We start from the raw sequence: 20,946 nt of genomic DNA, 5'->3' as shown, positions 1-20,946 counted from the left end.
GTCCTCGCAGAGAATAAAACAATTATCCTGAGAGGTTTAGAGAGGCAGTATATTCTTAGTTTGATTTGTTTGTTTTTTTTTGTTTTTCTGTATATCTCAATTCAGGGCTCCTTCTGTGTGTCCTTTCTCTGCAGGTGGGCATGTTTAAGATCCACCCGGAGATCCCAGAGTCTATGTCGCTGGAGGCCAAAGCCTTCATCCTGCGCTGCTTTGAGCCCGACCCGGACCGCCGGGCCACCGCCCTCGACCTGCTCACCGACGAGTTCCTCACCGTCACCAGCCGCAAGAAGAAGAGCAAGAGCAGCTTCACAGGTGGGTTCAGTTCAGCTGAGAATCTAATAATAGTAATAATAATTTGGATTTTCATGGAGCTTCTATAAAGTATTTCTCATCTGTTATTTCTGTTTATTTGTCCAGAAACTAAACTTTAAAATTAGCAGCCTTCATCTGTACGAGGAGTTTATGTAGACAGTTTCTTGGCCACGAGCAGTGACTTCCTTAAGTTTTCACTTCTGAGGCGAGACTCCAGGCAGTCACTGCTCTCCTGGTCAAAAGACAGAAGTGAGGGACCTTCCGACTTAGCCAGGCTAGCCGTTTCCCCTATTTCCAGTCTTTATGCTAAGCTAGGCTAATCGCCTCCTGGCTTCAGCTTCATAGCTGGCGAACAGACAGGAGGGTGGTATTAACTGACAGTTGTGTGGGAAAGCAGGCTGTATTTAGAAATGCGGAAGTGTTTAACATGTTTCTGCACATAATGATCAGCCACTCACAAGCAGTATACAGTATACTGTATCAATACTGTATTTTGGAGTTCCACATATCACCTGAACAGTGTGGATATTGTGTTTATCATGCAGCGTGAACACACCCTTATCTTGATCTTCATTGTCTAGATTACACAATGATCTCAGTTCTCTCCCTGCAGCAGTGATGCTGTCATGAACCCTGGCACCACAACAATAGATTTTTATTTATTTTTCTTATGCTGGCGCCTCGCTGCCTACTTGGAAACATTGCTCTGTCAGTCTTACATGGAAATCATGTTCTGTTTTGTTGCCGCTGATGACACATTTTATGTTTTTCCCCCCACAGCTCTGACACCTGGGTCAGGTAAGTTAACTTCACTCTATATACGTTCTTCGTCTTTCAGACATGTTTACCACTACAGATATGAGTTTATAGTCTGTATGACAGTTGCATGAAACATCTGCCTGCTCCGCTGAAGGGTATCTGGACTACAGTTTTCTGTTTTTTTTTCTGCGAGTGGCTACCTGCCTCGCACGACTCTGCCCTTTCCAAGAACTCAAAATAGACATTGCACAACATGACTTCGCTCCAAATGCTTGCAAGTCTTTATAATGCGTCTCATAATTTATACAGAGTGGCTGTAATTTGCTGCCAGATGTATCAGATAGAGCTCTTCTCCCTGAACATGATAAATGAATATTATCAGATTTTCTTTGTGTCTTTTCTGAAAAGGAAACCAATTTTCCATCAGCACTTTTACTAATTTCAACCTCTTCAAAGCTTTGGCTCTTTTTGTGGCACAAAAAAATCCCTCTGTGCTGCTGTGCATCAGCCTGTTAGTGCATAAATGAAGCAACAAGCCAAAAATATTTTGTCCTTCAGAGTACCTGCGCAGTATCTCCCTGCCGGTGCCGGTGGTGGTGGAGGACACCAGCAGCAGCAGCGAGTACGGCTCCGTCTCCCCTGACAACGACCTCAACACCAACCCCTTCATCTTCAAGCCCAGTGTCAAGTGCTACAGCGAGAGGGATGTCAAGGGGCCAAGGTCGCTCTTCCTCAGGTGGGATGAGACCTGTTTTAAACTGGGTCAACGTGGTCGTCCCTGCATATTCAGTCATTTGACTCAACCTTAGATTATCATAATGTTTGCTCAGGACGGTAGTACTGATGAATACTAAGCTGGTTTTCAAAATCAGTTCTCATGCAAACACTATTTTAGTGCCACACAATGGTGTAAATCAGTGGTTCCGAACCACGAGACCCCTTAGTGATATCTGCCTGTGACCCCTGATCTTCAGTTGCGTACGTCTCAGTTCAGCTGGAGTTATTTTGCTCTTTTTATATTGAAATAGTACAGAAGTCCTGGGAAGTGATGGGGAAACAATCTGGTGATCTGAACAGTTTCCGTCCTTCGTTCATCACTTAAGAATGGGTGAAGAAAATTAATTTGCCAGGATAATCTTTCTCGTTTTCACCTGTGAAAACTGTGGAAGGTGAAAACATTTGTTGTCAGAATAATTGTTTTCAGGTGATCCTTATTGCCTGAACCTCATTAATTCAGTAACAAAAACGATTTAACTTAAAATATTTGTGCTTGTAGTTACAGATTCACAGACGGATCAAAAACAAAATTTTAAGATTGCGCTGGCAAAATCTTTTTAATCTTGTGAGCGATGCAGTTTAGGAAACTCTACATGCGTCTAATTTCATAGAATATTTTTGAACACATGAAATACTGGTCTGAGGTAAAAGTAAGTATCATCCGTCAAAAAAACATCATTGGATAAACCTTATGATGATTTGTATCAAAGAAGAACGAGATTATCACCATAAAAGAGATAAATACAAATATACAATCTGTTTCCTTCACAGGACTTTGTAAGACACTCACACACACGGCTGCCATATGTTTTCTTGAATAAGTAGTCAACTTGTATCTTTTACAAATCATTAACATCTTCCATTTCTGCTGGACTCAGATCAGTGATGTCAAAGCAGTTTTACATATATTTTGGTTTGTATTCTGACCTTTACATGCATGTTTGTTCACAAAGTACATCGTGGGAGCTGCATTGTTTTTGAAAATAATTCTAGTCCACAGACCTGAATCCAAAATCGTTTGTCTTTTTTTACCCAGCATTCCAGTGGAGAACTTTGAGGACCACAGTGCGCCTCCGTCTCCTGATGAGAAGGATTCGGGCTTCTTCATGCTCCGGAAGGACAGCGAGAGACGAGCCACCCTGCACCGCATCCTGACCGAGGACCAGGACAAGGTGGTGGCCAACCTGATGGAGGCCCTCACGCAGGTCAGTCATGGATAACACCACCAGTCAGACACATAAATCAATGCATATGTCAAATAGAAAACCCATCATGCTTACTGTGCACCTCAACCTTACCTGTCATGGCGTCCGTCTCTCTCACCTGCAGGGTTCTGAGGCAATGAAGCTGCAGCCTCAGCACATTTCCACCCTCGTGGTCAGTCTGGCCGACTTTGTTCGCATGGCAGACAGGAAAATCATCGCCAGCACGCTGTCTCAACTCAAGCTGGAGCTGGACTTCGAAAGCACCGCCATCAGTCAGCTGCAGGTCGTGCTGTTCGGCTTCCAGGATGCTGTGAGTGTGGACACAAACGCCGGCTAACATCACAGCAGCAGATAATGAAATACAGAGACAGTCAGCTGATCTTCTCCTCACAGGCTGCTCTTTTGCTTCTCTCCTGCATCCCTAACAATGTGATCCTGTCTATTATCCATCTCCTATTTGCAGGCAGTGATGCTCCTAGCTTATGCATAAACCATGGGCACTGAACACTTCAGTGTAATTGTTGTCATTTAACATGAGCTGCCGACAGGCTGCCATGTTGCCGCTCCTGCCGCACCGAGATGAGACAGATAACTGAGAAATGTGTGTAACCTTTAAGTGAGGCAGTGGAAGGGGAATCTGTCAGGAGCAGCTGCACATTCTGTAAAAAGCCTGAACTGGTCTCCCCCTCAGAAATGCAGTTATGCAGATGAAATGATTCTGAAGCAAGTGGTTGTTTTCATATTTGTAAAGGGGTGTTGCGTAATCCTGCAAGAACATAGAGCTCTGATGCCTCCTGTTGGTCATAAGAGAGAACAGTTTAAAGTAGAAAAAAACAATGGGAGGATTCAGAGTTTGGTTTGTTGTGCGGGAGTTTAAATGTACAAAAATGATATTAAAGTATCAGCAAACATACTGTTAGGCTTTTAAGGTCCATTTGTGGAGATTTGGTCCGACAAAAATCTATTCAATCTAAAAAGAGATTCATTTTTAATAAATAAATATAAGAAAACACAGTAAAAGTGTGAAACTCTTCTCGTCCTCAGGTGAACAAAGTGCTGCGAAACCACAACATCAAGCCTCACTGGATGTTCGCTCTGGACAACATCATCCGCAAAGCTGTGCAGACGGCCATCACCATCCTGGTGCCAGGTAACGTCATCAGTGTCTCGAGCAGATCGCCCCTAAATAAGTTATCACCGGTCCCTCAGGGCAGAGCTGTCTGATAAATACAGGACTGCACCCTGGAAGCAGTCGTCACAGCTCTTTGTTGAAAGACAGATATCTGGGAGACTGCCGGATGTTCAGTGACAGTAAAACAACAAAATCACCCCATGTGTGCACAAAAGATAAGTGTCCTGTGTGGAGAACGCCCCTCTCACCATGGCAGCGTTACTGTGGCTGCTACTTCTGTGTGTGGTAGTGCTTGTTTCATTCATTTCAAGGCCAACAAAGCCCCAGAAGATCCACAGCCAAGTATTTTGTTTCATTATCACAGTTTTATATATCTGAAACCACGTTTGTCTTTACAGTCTGTACCACCTGTAAAGATAACATTATAAAACACATAAACCATGATGTTTGTGAGGTTAGTTCAACAAGGGTTTCTTTAAGGCCTGCATCAGTGACAGTTGATTGCTAATTGAAAGCTTTGATAGATTTGAACTACCGCACTGAAGAGCTTCAACGGTTCGAGGTCGAATTCGTGAGAATGTTTTTACAAAAGTGTGTTTGACGGGTTGGAAATTCTTACAAACTTTTTTAATTAATCACCAATTATTATGGCAATCGATTTATTTTATATTAGATCAACAATGAAAGTAATGGTTAGCTGCAGCTCTATTGCAGAGCTATCTGTGTTAAATGCAGGATAAAAGAAAAAGATTCTCCCTCGCACTGTTTCAAACATGGATCGAAACTCAAGGCTGCAACAACTAGAGTGTTAGAACGTGCATTAGAGTTATTAAAACTTGTTCACACTCAGTTATACTTTCCATAGAAGCGTGTTTTTCCAAAACAAAATACAGAACCAAATAAAATGCTGACGTTAAATCACTTAAGTAATGTCTTGTGTGTTTGTGTGTCCAGAGCTGAGGCCTCACTTCAGTCTGGCTTCAGAGAGCGACCCGGCCGAGCAGGAGGACGTTGACGACGACGCTGAGCCAAACAGACACTCCACCCACTTGAGCCGGGCGCCTCCCGTCGCCGCTCACGACGACACCGTGGCCACGTCAGGGGTGAGCACGCTCAGCTCCACCGTCTCCCACGAGTCCCATAATGCACAGCGGTCCGTGAGCATGGAGCTGGGGAGGATGAAGCTGGAGACCAACAGGTAGACGGGAACACTCGCTGTGATTAAGTCCAACGCAGACGCATTAGTCACGTTATCAATTATTCAATACTTCTTCTTACTTCTTGCTGATAAAATAAGAGCAAATCTCCCTGTCGTGTTTCCTCCATCCGGCTCGTTTGACTGCAGGCTGCTGGAACAGTTGCTGGAGAAGGAGAGAGAGTATCAGGCCATCCTGCAGCAAGTGCTGGAGGAGAGAGAGCAGGAGATCAGACTACTGAGGCTGCGATCTGAGCCCGCAGGTCTGTACTGTTGTCTCACTTACCTTGCCACGCTGTGAGAATGAAACTCAAGCACCACTTCTGCTGTTACTACTACCAACCTGCAGCCGTTTTACAGCCAGCGGTGACTCATTGAGACTCCACATCCAGACAGCCACAGCTGGTCTGTAGTGACCAAATCTAAGGGTGATTAAAAGTGCAAAGAAATACGGAATCAGACCAGTGCAGAGAAATCAGCTGATGACGTCCTTTTTTTAAATCAAGCAGGAACCTTTCCAAGTACCTTATCTGTGCTAATTTTTTTCAGTGCTTGTGTTGAAGCCCAGTCCTTTCTGGGTTCTGAGCCAAATACTGAACAACACTTCAACTTTTCTCTCCTCCACGCATTTTCCTGTGGTATAATTTTCTTTAAGAATCCCAATAAGACATCCAAACCTGATCTCAGTGCTACAGAGAACAGAAGTCACTCCCCTCCAGTTTCCCTCATGGGAACTTGTTTCAGAAAAACACACATATGATAGTAAATGGAGAAAGACAAATAATTCCCCAATCCTGTTTGACTTGTGTCATGAATCAAGCATATGATGCCTGTGAGTTTAAAAGCTAATTAAGTTTAATTTGAACTTTTAATTTGAATTTTTGGCAGCTCACAGAACTGATGATCTGTCATTTGCCATAACTGCAGTTGTCAATATGACCAGACTTACTGTCATTTTTACCTTTTTAGTACCTTTTTCTGTGCCGAGTTGGCAGCCATGTTGGTGTTGGTGACGTGTGTTGAGCAAGACGATTAAAAAAAAAATTTACAAAACTAAATGATATCTTACCTAAATTACGACTTTCTTGACTCGAGAATGTCTTTTAAAGTGACAAAAATCGTATTCGTGCCACAATTCAAACTGGATCAAAACATTATTTGTCTCTCTCCATTCACTACCATACAACGTTTTTCTGAAATAATAACCCATGAGGGAAACCGGAGGGGGGAGTGACTTAGGCTCTCTATGAAAGAGTAAAACACCCAGTTGGTTTATTAAGCAGGCAGTAATTTTTCAGGTCATTTTTTCAGTATAAGTAACATTTTTTCAACGCAGGAATTTCAGTCTTGACAGCCTATTTTCAGTGATTTTTTGGTACGTTTAAATACTTTCTCCACCACTGCTTTTAATATGATTATTTTGATGCTGCAGCACGAAGTTTATTTTCTATGCAAATGTTGTGTGACTGGCTCCAGAGTGTCTCATCAAGTCTATTCCCGGTATTCTCTCTCGTAGACGTCCCCACATCTTCAAATGGTCCAGAGGGACAGACGGATCCACCTTCACCGAGACATGAAGACCCAGAGCTGACCAGCTGGCTGATGCTTTACGGTGCTGACCAGGACTCCATAGACAGAGTGAGCCCCTGCTTTTACTTTGAGGCAGTCTGCTGAGTAACATGACACAGTGACGGCACCAGATTACGTTCTTGTTTTTCACCCTGTGATGGTTGTTTCCATGTTTCCACAATGTTACTCAGTGCTGTGCCACTAGAATAAACCATAAGAAAAGAACAGATTCATTTGATGCACTTTGTTTCTGCAGATACTGAATGAAGAGTACACGCTGAGCGACATTCTCCACGATGTAACGAGAGACGATCTGAAGAGTTTAAGACTGAGGTAGTCAACTTTCATTCTGTCGTTTCGAGATGACTGGTGACAGTTTCACTCCTCTATCAGTACTCGGCAACTACCATACACGCTGAATCTCACATCTAAAATTAAATTACTGCAGGTCCCCAAATACAGAAACGCAGATGTAAGCAACCCTCTTTGTTCATAATGGAGATGAAATGGGGCTCCAAGAGTTAAAAATTCTACTTCATTTCCTAGACATCCTGTACAGTTGCCAGAATAAAGAAGTAAAAGTGTCATTTCCTTTCTCAAGGGCTGAGTGTGAAACAGTGCTCACAAGTTCTGAAATTGTTTTCAGCTGTGGTTGATTAAGGTATCAACATCACATCTGTGAACATGTTTATTAGTTGCCTATTAGTTTGACTACTGCAACAGTTTTAATCTCCCTTTTTCTCCAGTTTCTCCCATTGGTGGCATCATATCAGCTCATTGTGTATGACTTTCACACCAGAGTGAAACAGTTTAAAATTCATCACTCAAACTAACTCTTGAAGGTGCACTGTGTAGTTTTGGGGAAGACATTTTGATCAGAAGAGAAAGATCTTCATTGACTGATTCTTTTTATGCATAAACAGGCTAAATAAACAAGCTCTTAATTGTCATGACTGAATAAACCGAATAAACACACTGACCTCAGAGGACAGCACAGTTGCATACTGTTTTACTTTGTTTATGTATGGCGGACCCTGCCACCTTTCTAGCTTCAAACAGTCTTCTGGGGACTTTCTTTCCTCTGTAAACAGCTTGTTTATTCAGTCATGGATCAAATAATATATTTCTGAGTTTGTATTATAAGATCATTGTTACACACATCTCTGAGTTTGAATTTATTCTGCAAAACTTCATCATGCCCCTTTAAAGTCATTATTGTAAGTGGACATGTCTGCCTTTACCACCCCCCAGTGGCACTATTAAAACAAACAGTGATGTGTGTGCAGGGTATCTACAACTCTTGAAAATTCAGTTTCCTCAAAAAATCTAACAAAAAATGATGAAAAATCTGACTTTTACTCTGTCCTGCTGTATGCAGTACTGTTTAACTGTTTTAAAATGTTTTTGCATCAGGTTGCTATTGTTAGGAGATATTATACACACACTGTAGAAGCTAAGTGAGACTGTTACAATGGTGGATTGTGTGCAACGTGCACAGGAGGCTGCTCAATTTTAAGGAGATCCATAGCAAGCATCGACATCATTGTTAGCTACAGTGGCTAGGAAGATAAGTTAATGTGTCAACTGTTGCACAAACTTGAAACATTTAAGGTGCGGTAGGCGATTCTGGAGAAAGATAGTTGCTCCCAGAGCCCAAAGTGATGTCTTCAGATTGCTTCTTACAAAACCTGGCAAACGTTTGAGATTTATGCTAAAAAGATGACTGAAATAATTAATAAATGATCAAAATTGTTGGAAACTAATATTCTTTTGATTGACTAATCAACTACTTGAGCAATCTTTGCAGGTCCATTGTGCAAATTCATGTATAGGGCGTGTTTTCTGATACTCTGGACAAGAGAAACTGGGGAAAAATATTGAAAGTGTTTATAGAGTTATAAGACATACGCACACTGTTATATTGTATGTTGTAACCTGACAGCGTGTTCTCTCTGTCCTGTCAGAGGTGGGATCCTGTGCAAACTATGGAAGGCCATCACAGACTACAGGCAGAAGCCAACCTGAGGCCTTAAGTGGCGACAACCACTCAGAGAAGTCAGGACCTTTGTCCCAACAACTCAGTATTCTCCTCTTACCTCAGTATTTATAAGAGCAAGACTTTTAGGAGAAGACCCTACGTCTGACGGAGAGCAGCTTTCCACCCACACAAGGAACTCTTTGACTCTTTGTGTCGGGAGTATTTTGATAATTTTGAAAAAAGGCTTTTGGAAAAAACAAACAAAAAAACAAGGTCACTTTGAAAGCAACAATTACTCAGAAGTGCCACTAGTTTTGCTACGCCGGATGGACATTACGCAGCTTTTTGCTACTGGTGGGTTAGAAATGACAACAAGGAGGAAAACCTTGAAAACTTTCAAAAAGTTTTCTCCCGTCTTTACAAGATGTAACGTTTACAAAACTTGAGACTGACCGTTTTCTAATACAAGCCTGAGATACAAAATACTACATTCAAAAAATCATCTGTGCTAATGTTTTTACCATCGGCATCTTATCACTACTTTTATTTAATGAATTTTAATTTAATTGTTATGGTAATCTGAAGGACGTCAGCGCATGCCCAGCTTTTATTTTTATTTTTTAACCATACTGAGACTAATTTAAATTGTTCATGCTTTTTTTTTCTTCACATTTCCTTTTATAACACGGATCTACATTTTTATTTTTCCGAGACGTGTAAATATTGTGTTATAAAATTATATGTGAGTGACATTTATGTACTTCAAAAATACATTGAGAAACAGAGTTAAATCTCCATGTGGATCAGACAGTCTATAATGAACACAATTGAAAAATGAATTGTATGATATTGTATTTTCTAATGTCACAAATCAAATGAGATGATATTCAGTTAGTAATTAATATTACATTGAATCATTTGCTCTGTTTTTATTGTTGTACACTGACAAAATTGTGCTTATCTCGCTTGTGTTCTGTAGATATGATCATCCAATCTGATGCCTGTTTGTTGTGATGAAAAATCTGAAATGCAAAACAAATTTCACATGGAAGAGCCTTGACCTTTTTTATTTCAAAACATGATGTCAGATATGGGGAAAATAATCATGAGCAGTGTGTCCATTTTGTTTCCTATCTAAAATTAATCAAGATCTTTGTGATATATTGTTAAAATAAAGCTTTTCATCTTGAAACTGTGAAAGAATTGTGTTAGAAGTGTTCTGTTACAAATACCATTGAATATACATAGGTAGGCATTATATAGTAGATTTTTTAAATAAATGAACACTCTATGGTTCTTAGGAAATCTAATCACTCTGCTTATTATAAAACATTTTTAATTGGATCAAATGTTTTTACTGTTCTCCACAAAAAAAAGGGGGACACTGCGGACTCGTCCGTAGTACTTTTTGAAAATGGCCCATTTTCCCTTTCACTTTTTAAAAGCATTATTTGTTTTATAAAACGGTGATGAAAAAAATACTTTGAAGAAGTCAGTCAAGAACTGTTAGCTTACAAACAAGAACACTTCTCTCCATCAGCACAGTCTGCGATTGAAAACGGCTGCTACAGATTCTGGTGTGAAACTGTGATTACATTTTTATACAGAACCTAATAATAAAATCTAAATTTAATATATTAGATGGGCTGATGTGCTCAATAGCTAGAACAGCCTTAGGTTTGCTAACATCTTGCGAAGATTGTGTCTTATTTGCGGAATTTTATGGTACGTGAAACCTAATAAGACAGTGATTTACAGTAGGCTAACCGTGCTGCTTGCTTAAGTAGTTCCCAATGTTATTTCTTCAATTGTTTCTATTTGACGTGTTTTAATGGAATCGTTTCTATGCTCTTTTGATGTGCCTTAATGCAATTATTTCTCCATCTCATTATTTCTGACCTTGTACCAATCCTCCTATTGCATTAATCTGAGCCCTTTAGGGCCCACCACTTTTCAACTCAAAGTTACAACTTTGTGTCCTTATTATTTTTATTTTCATTTTTTAAAGTAAAATGGTGAAATTATCTTTAGTAAAACAATGTTTAGCAGTCATCACAGAGGTTCACCTGAGAATTTTGAAAGTTGAAAGTAAGTAAGTGAAAGTAAAGAAAGTTGAGCTGTCAGGCTATAAAATGATTTCTGAAAGGTGTTGTGGAATGACAAGGACGTGCCAAAAGGTAACACATATTAAACTGATCAACAAAGATGTAAAGTTGCAAGATATAGTGAAAAGTTTCAGAGCAGTGGTACTTTTTACACACACATAAATGATTGTGCCTAAAATGTCGACTTTAATTATTTTAATTGCATGTACATTTTCTATCAAATTGTATTACATAGGTTTAATGTAAAGTTTATTGCAAAGCTTTTCTATCATGTTGAGTCAATGTGTGTAAATTAAATAGTGTTATGTGTGATAACAGCAAACAGGATGACCTATTTGAAATGCATTACTGTAATGTACAACACCTGAATAATAAACACCTGAAAAGCAAATTATACTCATGTAAAGGTTCCCCTAATTTTTTATGAAACGATATAAACTGGACGGTATGTCAGTCCGGGAGAAGAAAAGCAGATTTGTTCTATGTGCTGTCGGCTGACATGGAACATGAGCTCCATTTTGTTTAGGAACATAAAAACAAATATTGACTTTGTACATATGAGTGACGCACAAAGATTGAGCCGGCTGTTTGTATATGAAACGTTTAGACGAGCCGCTTACCTGAAAATAGCTCTTTAACAAGACAAACTAGATTTTTAAACATTTATTGCCATTGCAAAATTGACTGGAAATGTGTGATTTCGCGTGTGTTTTCCCCCCTGCAATAAATTGGTGATATAGTATTTTGCAATTTAATGTATTTTATGTCTTCAAATTTATTTGTTATATATAACTAACTAACTGCCCATGGATTCCAGCCTGGTGTGTTTTACGCAGGCAGAGAGGGAGAGTGACAGATCAGCAGTGCTACAGGTGCGCCAGCCCCACTCACCATTTATATCCATCAATGTGACGTCACTGGTTTCTGCTGAGCAGCCAAACGTTATGCTCACGCGGCCGCCCCCCTCCTCACCATGACAACAACGGATTTTTAGCATCGTCAGAGGACGCACCGTTAGCTGCTCCGCTCATGGCTCAGAGATCAATGTTGTGTTAAACAGCGGGTTTAACATTAGTATACCGGAGAAAGAGCTCATGTAGGAAGGTTTTATTCGCTGTGTGGACCCTCATGCGTCGGACACCAGCCGAGGCTAGAGGGAGAGGTCGTCTTACTGCGTGAACAACATGGCTCTTCGGTCTCAGCATCCCTGGCTGCTGCTCGCTTGTGCTGTGCTGCTGGCCGCAGCCCGACATGTCGACGCTCGCTCGTTGCCGATATCAGACCTCAAATCCAAAATATCAGGGGTGGAGGAGCTGTTGGAAGAATTCCGCAAGCAGCTCCAGCAGGACCAGGCGTACAAGGTAGGCGACGTGATTGACTCGTGTGTGGGCGACTTCAACGCCGTCGGGGAGCGCATCATCAAGGCCAAAGCCTCCATCGAGCAGGGGGCCACCTTCCTGCTGGCCCCGGGGAGCGTGTACACCTGGAAGGACTGCCTGCACGCCTGCTGCTCCCAGCCTCACTGCACCGTGGCGGTGGTCCAGGAGGACCCGAGGCAGCCCGGGGAGAGTCTCAGCTGCTACCTGTTCAATTGCACCTACAGGAACAAAAATGTCTGCTCCTTCGCTCCGCAGGAAGGCTTCAGTACGTACAGCCGGACCGCCAACACAACGCAGGGACACCTCCCTGTTTCACCCGGAGGCTCAGCCCGTAGGCCCGGGGAAGGACATCCTGAGGAGGATGATACACAAGGTGGGACATCACAGGCTTACAAGTTTAACTGATTTAACATGTGGGTCCATATGACTGGTCATGTTTTAGGAAAATGTCATGCATGGATAGTTAACAATTTGCTGTATTGTTTTCTAATTGATTCTTAATTAAAGAGTTAATTAAGTATTGTTTTACCAGGCAAAAATGCTGGTTAAATATCACATTATGGTCGACTATTGAATATGGATACCTTGATAGCTATTTTACACAGTGGTTTACTCATTAAAGGTGCAATATGTAAAAAGTTCTAGTCAAGGTAAATAAATAGCAGTTTTGACTTTGTTATGCCTCTGTATTCTGTTGCAGAAATTAGCATGCTAACCAGCTAGCCCCTGTTCTTTCCAGTCCAAAGGTCCTATGCAAGCCCTGTAAATACTTCGGTGGTCCCCCAGCTCCAAGACCGAACTACTAGCTGCACGGCTAACTGAGCTAACCACCTAACAGCAGCTACAATTAGCAGCAGTTAGCAGTTACTTTGGTGACATGCTACCCCCTATTTGTTTTGAATATGAATTTGTGAGGTGGCCAATTCCTACATCTTGCACCTTAAAAAACCCAAATTATGTCTTAAATTACCAACCGTGTAAGCTAAAAAAGCTGAAACACTGCTGCTCACACATGAATAAAAGTCAGGTAGGTGAATTTTAAATGTCACAATGAACACATTATAAAGGATTCAATATTTTACCTGTTTATTTTTATTTTTGACTTAATTAACATGTAGATTTTGACGAAAATGGCTCATCTTTTGTTTGTGAATGAATGAAGATGAACAAGTACGACAGGGAAATGGAAAGATGATCAATGCAGTGACTGATGGTGGTTACTGGAAAGTTAGTTAATTATTCATGAGCATGTAATTTTTCTAATACGGTATCAAAAAGAAGCAGTAACTGATGATTGTTTTCTGGTATGGTGTGGAGTGGTATACTGTAGCACTGGACCACTGGACGTTTTTTTCTTTTAGAGGTTTTATCTTGATCCTCTGTAGCCCTAAGGGAGTATGAAAGATCAATTATTTTCACCATTCGAAGCAGTTTTTCAGCTCCATGACAGCACTCTAAGTTGAAGAGCCTCATTGGATTTGATGGTACATCAAGTTTTATGTACACTTTCTAAGATAGTTCTCCAGTTAGATTTAGCCTCGAACAACAGCTACTTATCTTGCTAAAGCAGGCAGGGTGGGTTAATGATGTACTTTTTAGTTGGTTTCCAGCCTGCAAAATGTCATCAGGACTCTGCGAACAAGACCAGGTGTTTTATGACTGTAATTTTATCCTCCATTTGTTTACCAGCAAGTAAAGTGGTCTTTCAAGTGCAATCGAAGAAATGATAAAATGATATTTAAGTTAACCATCTGGTGGACCAGCAGAAAATTAAACAGCAAGTGTTTTGATGGTCTAAAAAAAAGAAAAAGAATGTATATTGTGTTCAACTACAATGAAGTAAAGCAAGAATTAATCAAATAAACTAGTCATGTAGGAGTTATCTTCTATATTAGCGTGGTTTTCCGTTGTGATTCTGCAGATGTGGATGAGCCTCCCCGCAGTGACGCTGGACAGGATGTGGTGATCCAGCTGCCCACAGACTGGGCTGTCCTGGATGGACGGGACAGTGTGGACGACCACGGCATCAACCACTACGAATGGACACTCGTCAGAGGGGACACAGCCATTAACATGAAAGTGAGTCTATTCAGCAGATTGCAGAGCCATCTTGCATTAAAATGACTGTATAGAGTTTCATTTCAGTGCTTCATGTGAGAATGAAACAACTGACAAACACTGAAGGAAAACAGACTGAATTAAGAACATATACAGCAATAGCTCTATTATTCTCTTCTTTCAGGGATCAGAATGTTTGAATTTGCAGAGTGAATTGGGACTAATTGCCTTCACAGACACCAGTGTCAAATTGCTTGTTTATATTTGTTAAGTCAACACAAACTCCATAATACCTCGCTGTACCAACAGAGATAAGAGATTATTATGTCCAAACCTGCCTCAAGGACTGCAGCAATGTTGGAGGCTGCCTGCTGTTCACAGCCAGAGGCAACATGCTGAGCGTTGAGTACAATATGTTATAATCACACTGAAGTCTGTGGTCAGTTTCCACCATTTTCTACCTTACACATAAAACAGTTCCAGTGAAAACCATTAGCAGCAAGCTCAGGGCATTATTCTGGGTGACTGAGGCATGTTTTTTTGGGAAAGTCATCTTGCTGTTAGACATTCTTTACAGATAATATTATCTGTAAACAATTTCTTGATTGATTTAACAATAAATCCAGATTGTGATATGAAATGAAAATAATGAAAGAGGATTTAATCCTTTTTTTTATTGTTTTATTTTATTTTTTTGTGCATTTTGTGCCTTTATTTGGCCCCCAGGCTACAAGGGCACAAATCAAATGTAATTTGTTTATGCACTTATGCACTAGAACCACAGAAAAAAATCCTTTAATATCTGTCTTGGCAGGGGATAAATCTAGACAAAACAATAATATATCTACAATGACTGCATACTGAAAGAGCGGGGCTATTTTTGTGACGTGGGTGAACTGACAGGAGCAGTTATGTAAAATTAAAACTTATTTTTGCCTAGCCATAGAAGTTTTAAAAACAAAATTTGCTGGAATCAGATTAAGTAGCCTGCAAGTAACTTCTGCTTAAAAGACGTAAACTTTGGAGGTTTTGAAAAATGTGCACATGTGATTTATTAAAATCTGAGAGCAGAATTGTTGCCTGTCCTTAACCTATTTTTGTGTGTGTTGAAGGCGACTCATCCAGGGCTGCTTAAGATCAGTGGTCTCCAGGAGGGCATCTACACTTTCCAGATGACTGTCACTGACACGACGGGCCAGAAGAGCTCTGACAACGTCTCTGTCACAGTGCTGGCACCAAAACACCAAGCAGAAGGTGATGGGTTCAAAGAACATGCAGCTTTGTTGTGTTCTTTTGTGAGCTCCCTCCTAGTTGTTTCCAGTAAAATCCAGGGTTATTGTTTCATGTGAAAATAAACCACTTATACTTCTTTCCAAACTTAAGAGAAGTTGAAGATGCTACAACATGGAAAAAAAAGACTCAATACTACTACTACTTTAAGATGAATTAAAATTTGTTTTGATATTTCTAATTGTATCATTCTGTGCCCACAGTGTGTACTGGTCACTGTTCAAACTACCAGTTCAAGTGTGATGACGGTTGCTGTATTGACATCACATACGCCTGTGATGGGAAGCAGCACTGTCCAGACCGCTCTGATGAAGACTTCTGCCCAAACTGTAAGAAACCATTGTTTCCCACAGTCTTTTATAATCTGTTGTATTGTCTGGATTAGTCAGTGGAATGCAAGACTCAAGGAAGAGCACAAGCAAACAAAACATCAACAACCTCTCTGTTGTTCATTTAATTACTTTAGTTGACAGCAGCAGGAAGTCAGTGACCCACCCTGCCGATCCGTCAAGCCCTCATCAGCCTGTAGCTCAGACAGAGGAGGCCGGGGACAAATCCATGACCGGGCCCAGAAAGACCGTAGAGACCATCGTACCACCTCAGGACAGGAGCAAAGCCACTCCCCAACAAAGTCCCAGTCAACAAGAGGCTCCAGGCAGTCAGGGTGAGAATGTGCTTATGTTTGAAGGTCTTTATTTAAACCCTATTAAAAGACAAGAAACAAGACACAAGACAAAAAGTTGTTTTCATTTTCAAGAATCTAGAAAGGGTTGATGGAAATGGCCAAAGACTCGCTCAAGGTGGTCTTTGCCCCATTTGAAAAAGGGTTAATGCGCATAATTTTCATGGTCCCGTCATTTCCGAGTTATGTGTTTTCTTGGGTTTTGTGATGCATGTTCCCAGTGCTCTCGTATTCCTCCCTAGTCTGCTTTCCCTCCACACCTGCACTGCCTAACCTTTGTTAGCCCAGTCCTGTTCCCACTGTTGTTGCCCACTCTTGTTTGTCCTGTTCATTAGCCCCAGCTGTGTTTCTCTGCTTCTCTCCACCTGCACCTCATCCCCTTGCTAGTTTAGTTTGTATTTAAGTCCAGTCTTTGGTTCAGTTTTCGTTGGTTATCTGTTGTATTTGGCTGATCATGGTGTTCAGTTATCCTGTTCCGTGGTTTGTTTTGATTGAATGTTCTGAAACCGATCTGCCACCCTGCCGTCTTGCATTTAGATCCACTGTCCTCTCAGTGTGACATTAATGAGAGATGGAAACACCTGTTCCATATTGTTTCCCACATAGTGACCATTTAACTCACATGACCAATGAGCTGTTTCTGTTCCGACTGAAGAGACAAAAAATAGCAGCAGATTCTCTTCATCGCTCTACACAGATGTAATGTAACCTTCCTCATATTAATACATTTCATCAGGTTTCCTACATGTATTGCCTTTTTAGGTCCAACTAGATGCTCTTATAGATTTATTTGGCCTGGAGAATTGGCGCCACTCACTGCACACTGTGCCATGCATTTGCATTTTCTTTTGCCAATTTTTTCAATTTTGGTTAAATTGTAACCTGACTAATGTTGCTCTGCACTGTGGTGATACAAAATAGAGTGGTAGTTTTTAACAGGTTTTTTTTTTTTTACTTAAGCTCTACCTGTTAAAACATTTGCCCAACAATATGACCCTCTATCATTGTGTCATTAGTGCAGTATCCCTTTGTAAAGAGGCAGAGAGGGTTTTTAGTGAGTATCTGGACATAGAGGCAGATGGAGCCCCTGTAGGCAGCCATTGAGTCATAGAACTGAGCTAAAAAATGCTGGCAAAGCCACAGGGCCACTCTGCATTTGCAGGGAAAGCAGCTCTTTGCCTGCTGGAACAAAGCTCCTCTGTCCCCGCTGCCATCTGATCCCTGAATCAGGCTGAGACTGACCAAAAGGACTTCTTCTCCCCATTGGTATTTCACCACAGGTATTATATGGGTGAGGTGCAGTCTCAGGAGTCTTTTCTTCTCACGAATGTCACAAATGCTCAGTCTGTCAGCCATGTCTACATGCAAACTAAGTTTGGGAGAGAGGGAGAGAGGGAGAGAGAGAGAGAGAGAGAGAGAATTAAACCTTGTTCCTCTGTTGGTTGTTGTGTATTGTTGACAGGAATGCATTGACTCTCTAACGATCAATAAAGTTGATCCTTTTCAATCTGTATTGATTGATTTGGAGACTCAGAGGCAAAAAGGCTCAACGCAACATTGACAAACATAAATGTAGTTGATCTGGTGAAAGTGTTAGCAAACAGCTTCCAGAAGACTTGGAGTAACATAAGCATTCATTTCGATTTGTGTTTCAGGCCACTTGGCAAAATCTCAGTCCAATATTCACTCTCTTTTAGCTGTCTTGAACCCCTCCAACTCCTTTAGCCCCTACATGTTCCACTGTCTTCACAAGTTGGCCACTAACCGTGTCTGTCTGCTAGTGGGTACTGTACAGGGGGTTTATCAGAGCTTTATTGCACAAAAAGCTGCCTGGTGCTGCTGGAAACAAAAAGTTGAACAGTGAGAGTGAACCAGAACACAAAAGTTGTCTCCTGCAAAACTAAAACTTAAAGCTGAAATCAGAAATGAATTGTTTATCACAAAAAATGTTGTGGAAAACTGTTCTCTCATTCAAGGTATACTTTAGATCGATTAGCTTATTATCTCAGCTCAACTCATGTTTTAATGTGTGTAAAAGCAAATTGTCAAAAATAAATAAGAATTTGGTTGTCTCTTTCTCTGTAGATCCGTGTGCTTCAGCTCCTGTTGTTGGACCCTGCAAAGGCACATTCCCACGCTGGTACTATGACCAAAATGCAGGAGAATGCAAACACTTCCTATATGGCGGTTGCCAGGGAAACCATAACAACTTCCTGCAGCAGTCGGACTGTGTCAGTGAATGTATACAAAAAAGTGAGAATCCGCACTTTTTACTTTTTCTTTTATTTAACTTAATATTGCAACACCATCAAAATGTTATAATTTAACATTTTTTATGGAAACACCTTTCAGGTCCGGCTTTCAAACCAGCAACCGTGGCTCCTCCGATCACCAAACAGACTGAGATTGGTAAAGCTAAAGTGCATTTTAGTATAACTTCATTGACATAGCAGTAACATTGTGTTAACCGATGAATGTTCCCTAAATCTTGTCTTGAAGCTGCCCCTAAAGTCTCCCAGAGCCAACCACAGAGTGACATCCCCATCTCCAAACCATTTGCAGTAATGGGAGGACATCCAGGACCAGAGTCAGGTACATGAACAATTTGGTTTTATACCATTGTACTGCATTGTGTCTCAGCTCTTATGTGTCCCTCTTGTGCTTCTTTATGTGTGATGTTCTGCTGTTTCCCTCTGCAGGTGCAATCCTCCCGCTGGCTCTGGGCCTCATCATCACCGCTCTGCTGCTGCTCATGATCGGCTGTCGTCTCAAACTCGTTCGTCACAAGCTGAAGAAAGCCCGTCCCCTCACCACAGAGGAGTCAGATTACCTCATCAATGGCATGTACCTGTAGCCAATCAGTTGCGGGCAGCAAATACAAGTGCTTCGAGATCTGAGAAAGAGAACCATGGGAAGCCTGAGCCAGGACTTTTTGAATTTTCTGATTTGTCCTCACTTCAGGTTGGAAACATCCCAACGCTCTGCTGTCATGAACGTTTCTGAACACACTGATGAACGTCTGACTGGTAAATCTACTGTTGATTGATGCTGCCTTCAAAGCCACTGACACATATTCAGATGCTTGTGAATTCATATTTATGTTGTCCTAAGTCCTAAATATGATTGTTAATCCACGATGAAAGAGTAAACGTTCCTAGTACGATACTGATACATAGATGTCTGTATTCCCAAAATGACTTCTTGGATACATAGGGTAAAAGACTTCTTAAAATGAATTTGATCCTCAATTACTGGTTACTTTGACGTTAAAGAGGTGCTGCACACAGAGATGCTGTATTTCTGCCACTGGGTGACACTAATGTGCCATATTTCTGCTGTACATTTTGCCTGAGTTAACTTGCCTGAGGGCAGAGATGCGACACATTGTAGTGCTTGTCTAGCACGTTTTGACAGATTAGGAATCGACAACTTCTTCCCAAAGTTTCTCAGAATCTTATAAAGCCATAGCAAATTGTATTGATCAAATTCTATTCCTGTCGAAGGTTTGTTGCATATTTTTCTTTACTAAGCAATCTTGTGTAGAGTATGTGCTACATCTGCGCAGATGTATTCCTTCAAAGTGCTGTCTTTCATGTGAGATATTAAAGTTTATTATATATCAAAAACACTGGTCTGATGTGTAAGTAATTTATGACGGTGCACTACATTTCCACAGCACTTCATTACGTAACCACTGAGGACATGGTCAGATTATAAAACAGGCCCTTCGCCCCTTTTTCATAGGAGCACACACAGTTTGGAGGGGGGGGGTTGTTTTGTATCTCTTTGTCATAATTTTGTTTCTGTGGCGTTGTTTTGTGCCTGTCTGTGATAGTTTCATATCCTTTTGTTGTTTTGTCTCTGAAATATTTTGTCTCTTTGTAGTTGTTTTGGGTCTTTGTAGTTTTATGTCTGTCTCTTTCAGATCGTTTTTCCCTATTTGTTTTTTGTCCGTTTGTAATAGTTTTGTGTCTCTGTGAGGAGCTTTATTCCCTTAGCTACATTTTAATATCGCTGATGTTTTTGTGTCCCTTTGTAGTTGTTTTGTCTCTTTATGGTATTTCTGTGCTTGTGATATTTTTGTCTTGGTTGTAGTTTTGTTTGCTACTTGTGTGCCTTCTCTCTTTCTTCGCTCATTGTGGTAGTTTTATTTCTCCTTCCATTACTCCTGTGTCTCTAGTTGTTTCCTGACTTTGTTTCATTGGTTCCTGCAGTTTAGTTGAGTGTAGGTCATTTGTTATTATGTTGTACTAGTTCAGTCCCCTTGCAGGTCTATTGTTTCTTTTATTAGTTTAATGTCTGTCTGTGGTACTTTTGTGTCTCTACAGACAATTGGTCTCTTTGTTTCCTTTGTTTTTGTAGTTGTTTTGAGTCTGTTGTTCCGTCTCCTTGTCGTCATATTTTTTGATCTTGCAATTAAATGTTTACAGTCATTTCAAATAGTCTGTCCCAGTACACCCTTTAGTAATCGATCCATGACTGAGGACACTGAGGTCATTCACCCT

General features: G+C 40.9%; 2 protein-coding genes and 1 long non-coding RNA gene across 4 annotated transcripts in view; 2 read left to right on the top strand and 1 right to left on the bottom strand.

Annotated features, from left to right (window-relative positions):
• The window catches only part of map3k5 (mitogen-activated protein kinase kinase kinase 5), a 77,065-nt gene extending 65,637 nt beyond the window's left edge, over positions 1 to 11,428 (top strand). The window contains exons 20-30 of the mRNA XM_030405460.1: positions 135 to 312; positions 1,093 to 1,110; positions 1,630 to 1,807; positions 2,885 to 3,053; positions 3,178 to 3,363; positions 4,098 to 4,203; positions 5,140 to 5,383; positions 5,531 to 5,643; positions 6,897 to 7,018; positions 7,206 to 7,282; positions 8,914 to 11,428. Of these exons, the coding sequence (XP_030261320.1) occupies positions 135 to 312; positions 1,093 to 1,110; positions 1,630 to 1,807; positions 2,885 to 3,053; positions 3,178 to 3,363; positions 4,098 to 4,203; positions 5,140 to 5,383; positions 5,531 to 5,643; positions 6,897 to 7,018; positions 7,206 to 7,282; positions 8,914 to 8,974 (1,452 nt within the window). The 3' untranslated portion in view covers positions 8,975 to 11,428. The remainder of the gene's footprint in view (positions 1 to 134; positions 313 to 1,092; positions 1,111 to 1,629; positions 1,808 to 2,884; positions 3,054 to 3,177; positions 3,364 to 4,097; positions 4,204 to 5,139; positions 5,384 to 5,530; positions 5,644 to 6,896; positions 7,019 to 7,205; positions 7,283 to 8,913) is intronic.
• LOC115574162 (uncharacterized) lies at positions 2,379 to 12,026 on the bottom strand. Its single transcript, XR_003982437.1, has 2 exons — positions 11,924 to 12,026; positions 2,379 to 5,802 (listed from the first exon to the last, which is right to left on the bottom strand). It is a non-coding gene; the product is annotated as an uncharacterized LOC115574162 (long non-coding RNA).
• On the top strand, positions 11,989 to 20,067 carry lrp11 (low density lipoprotein receptor-related protein 11). Of its 2 annotated transcripts, XM_030405462.1 has the most exons (10): positions 11,991 to 12,393; positions 12,667 to 12,784; positions 14,333 to 14,490; positions 15,582 to 15,723; positions 15,963 to 16,088; positions 16,226 to 16,423; positions 18,527 to 18,694; positions 18,794 to 18,850; positions 18,941 to 19,033; positions 19,141 to 20,067. In XM_030405462.1, the coding sequence occupies exons 1-10, from the start codon at positions 12,217 to 12,219 to the stop codon at positions 19,293 to 19,295; spliced, it is 1,392 nt and encodes a 463-aa protein (XP_030261322.1). In that variant the 5' UTR covers positions 11,991 to 12,216; the 3' UTR covers positions 19,296 to 20,067. The 2 variants fall into 2 exon arrangements, with proteins under 2 accessions (XP_030261321.1, XP_030261322.1); XM_030405461.1 differs by having other exon boundaries at positions 11,989 to 12,784.
• Positions 20,068 to 20,946: the final 879 nt, after the last annotated feature.

Source organism: Sparus aurata, chromosome 22 (assembly GCF_900880675.1).
Source record: "Sparus aurata chromosome 22, fSpaAur1.1, whole genome shotgun sequence".
NCBI classification, from domain to species: Eukaryota; Metazoa; Chordata; class Actinopteri; order Spariformes; family Sparidae; genus Sparus; species Sparus aurata.
The sequence above is the reverse complement of the archived record's forward strand: the minus strand, read 5'-3'. Positions and strand labels throughout refer to the sequence as shown.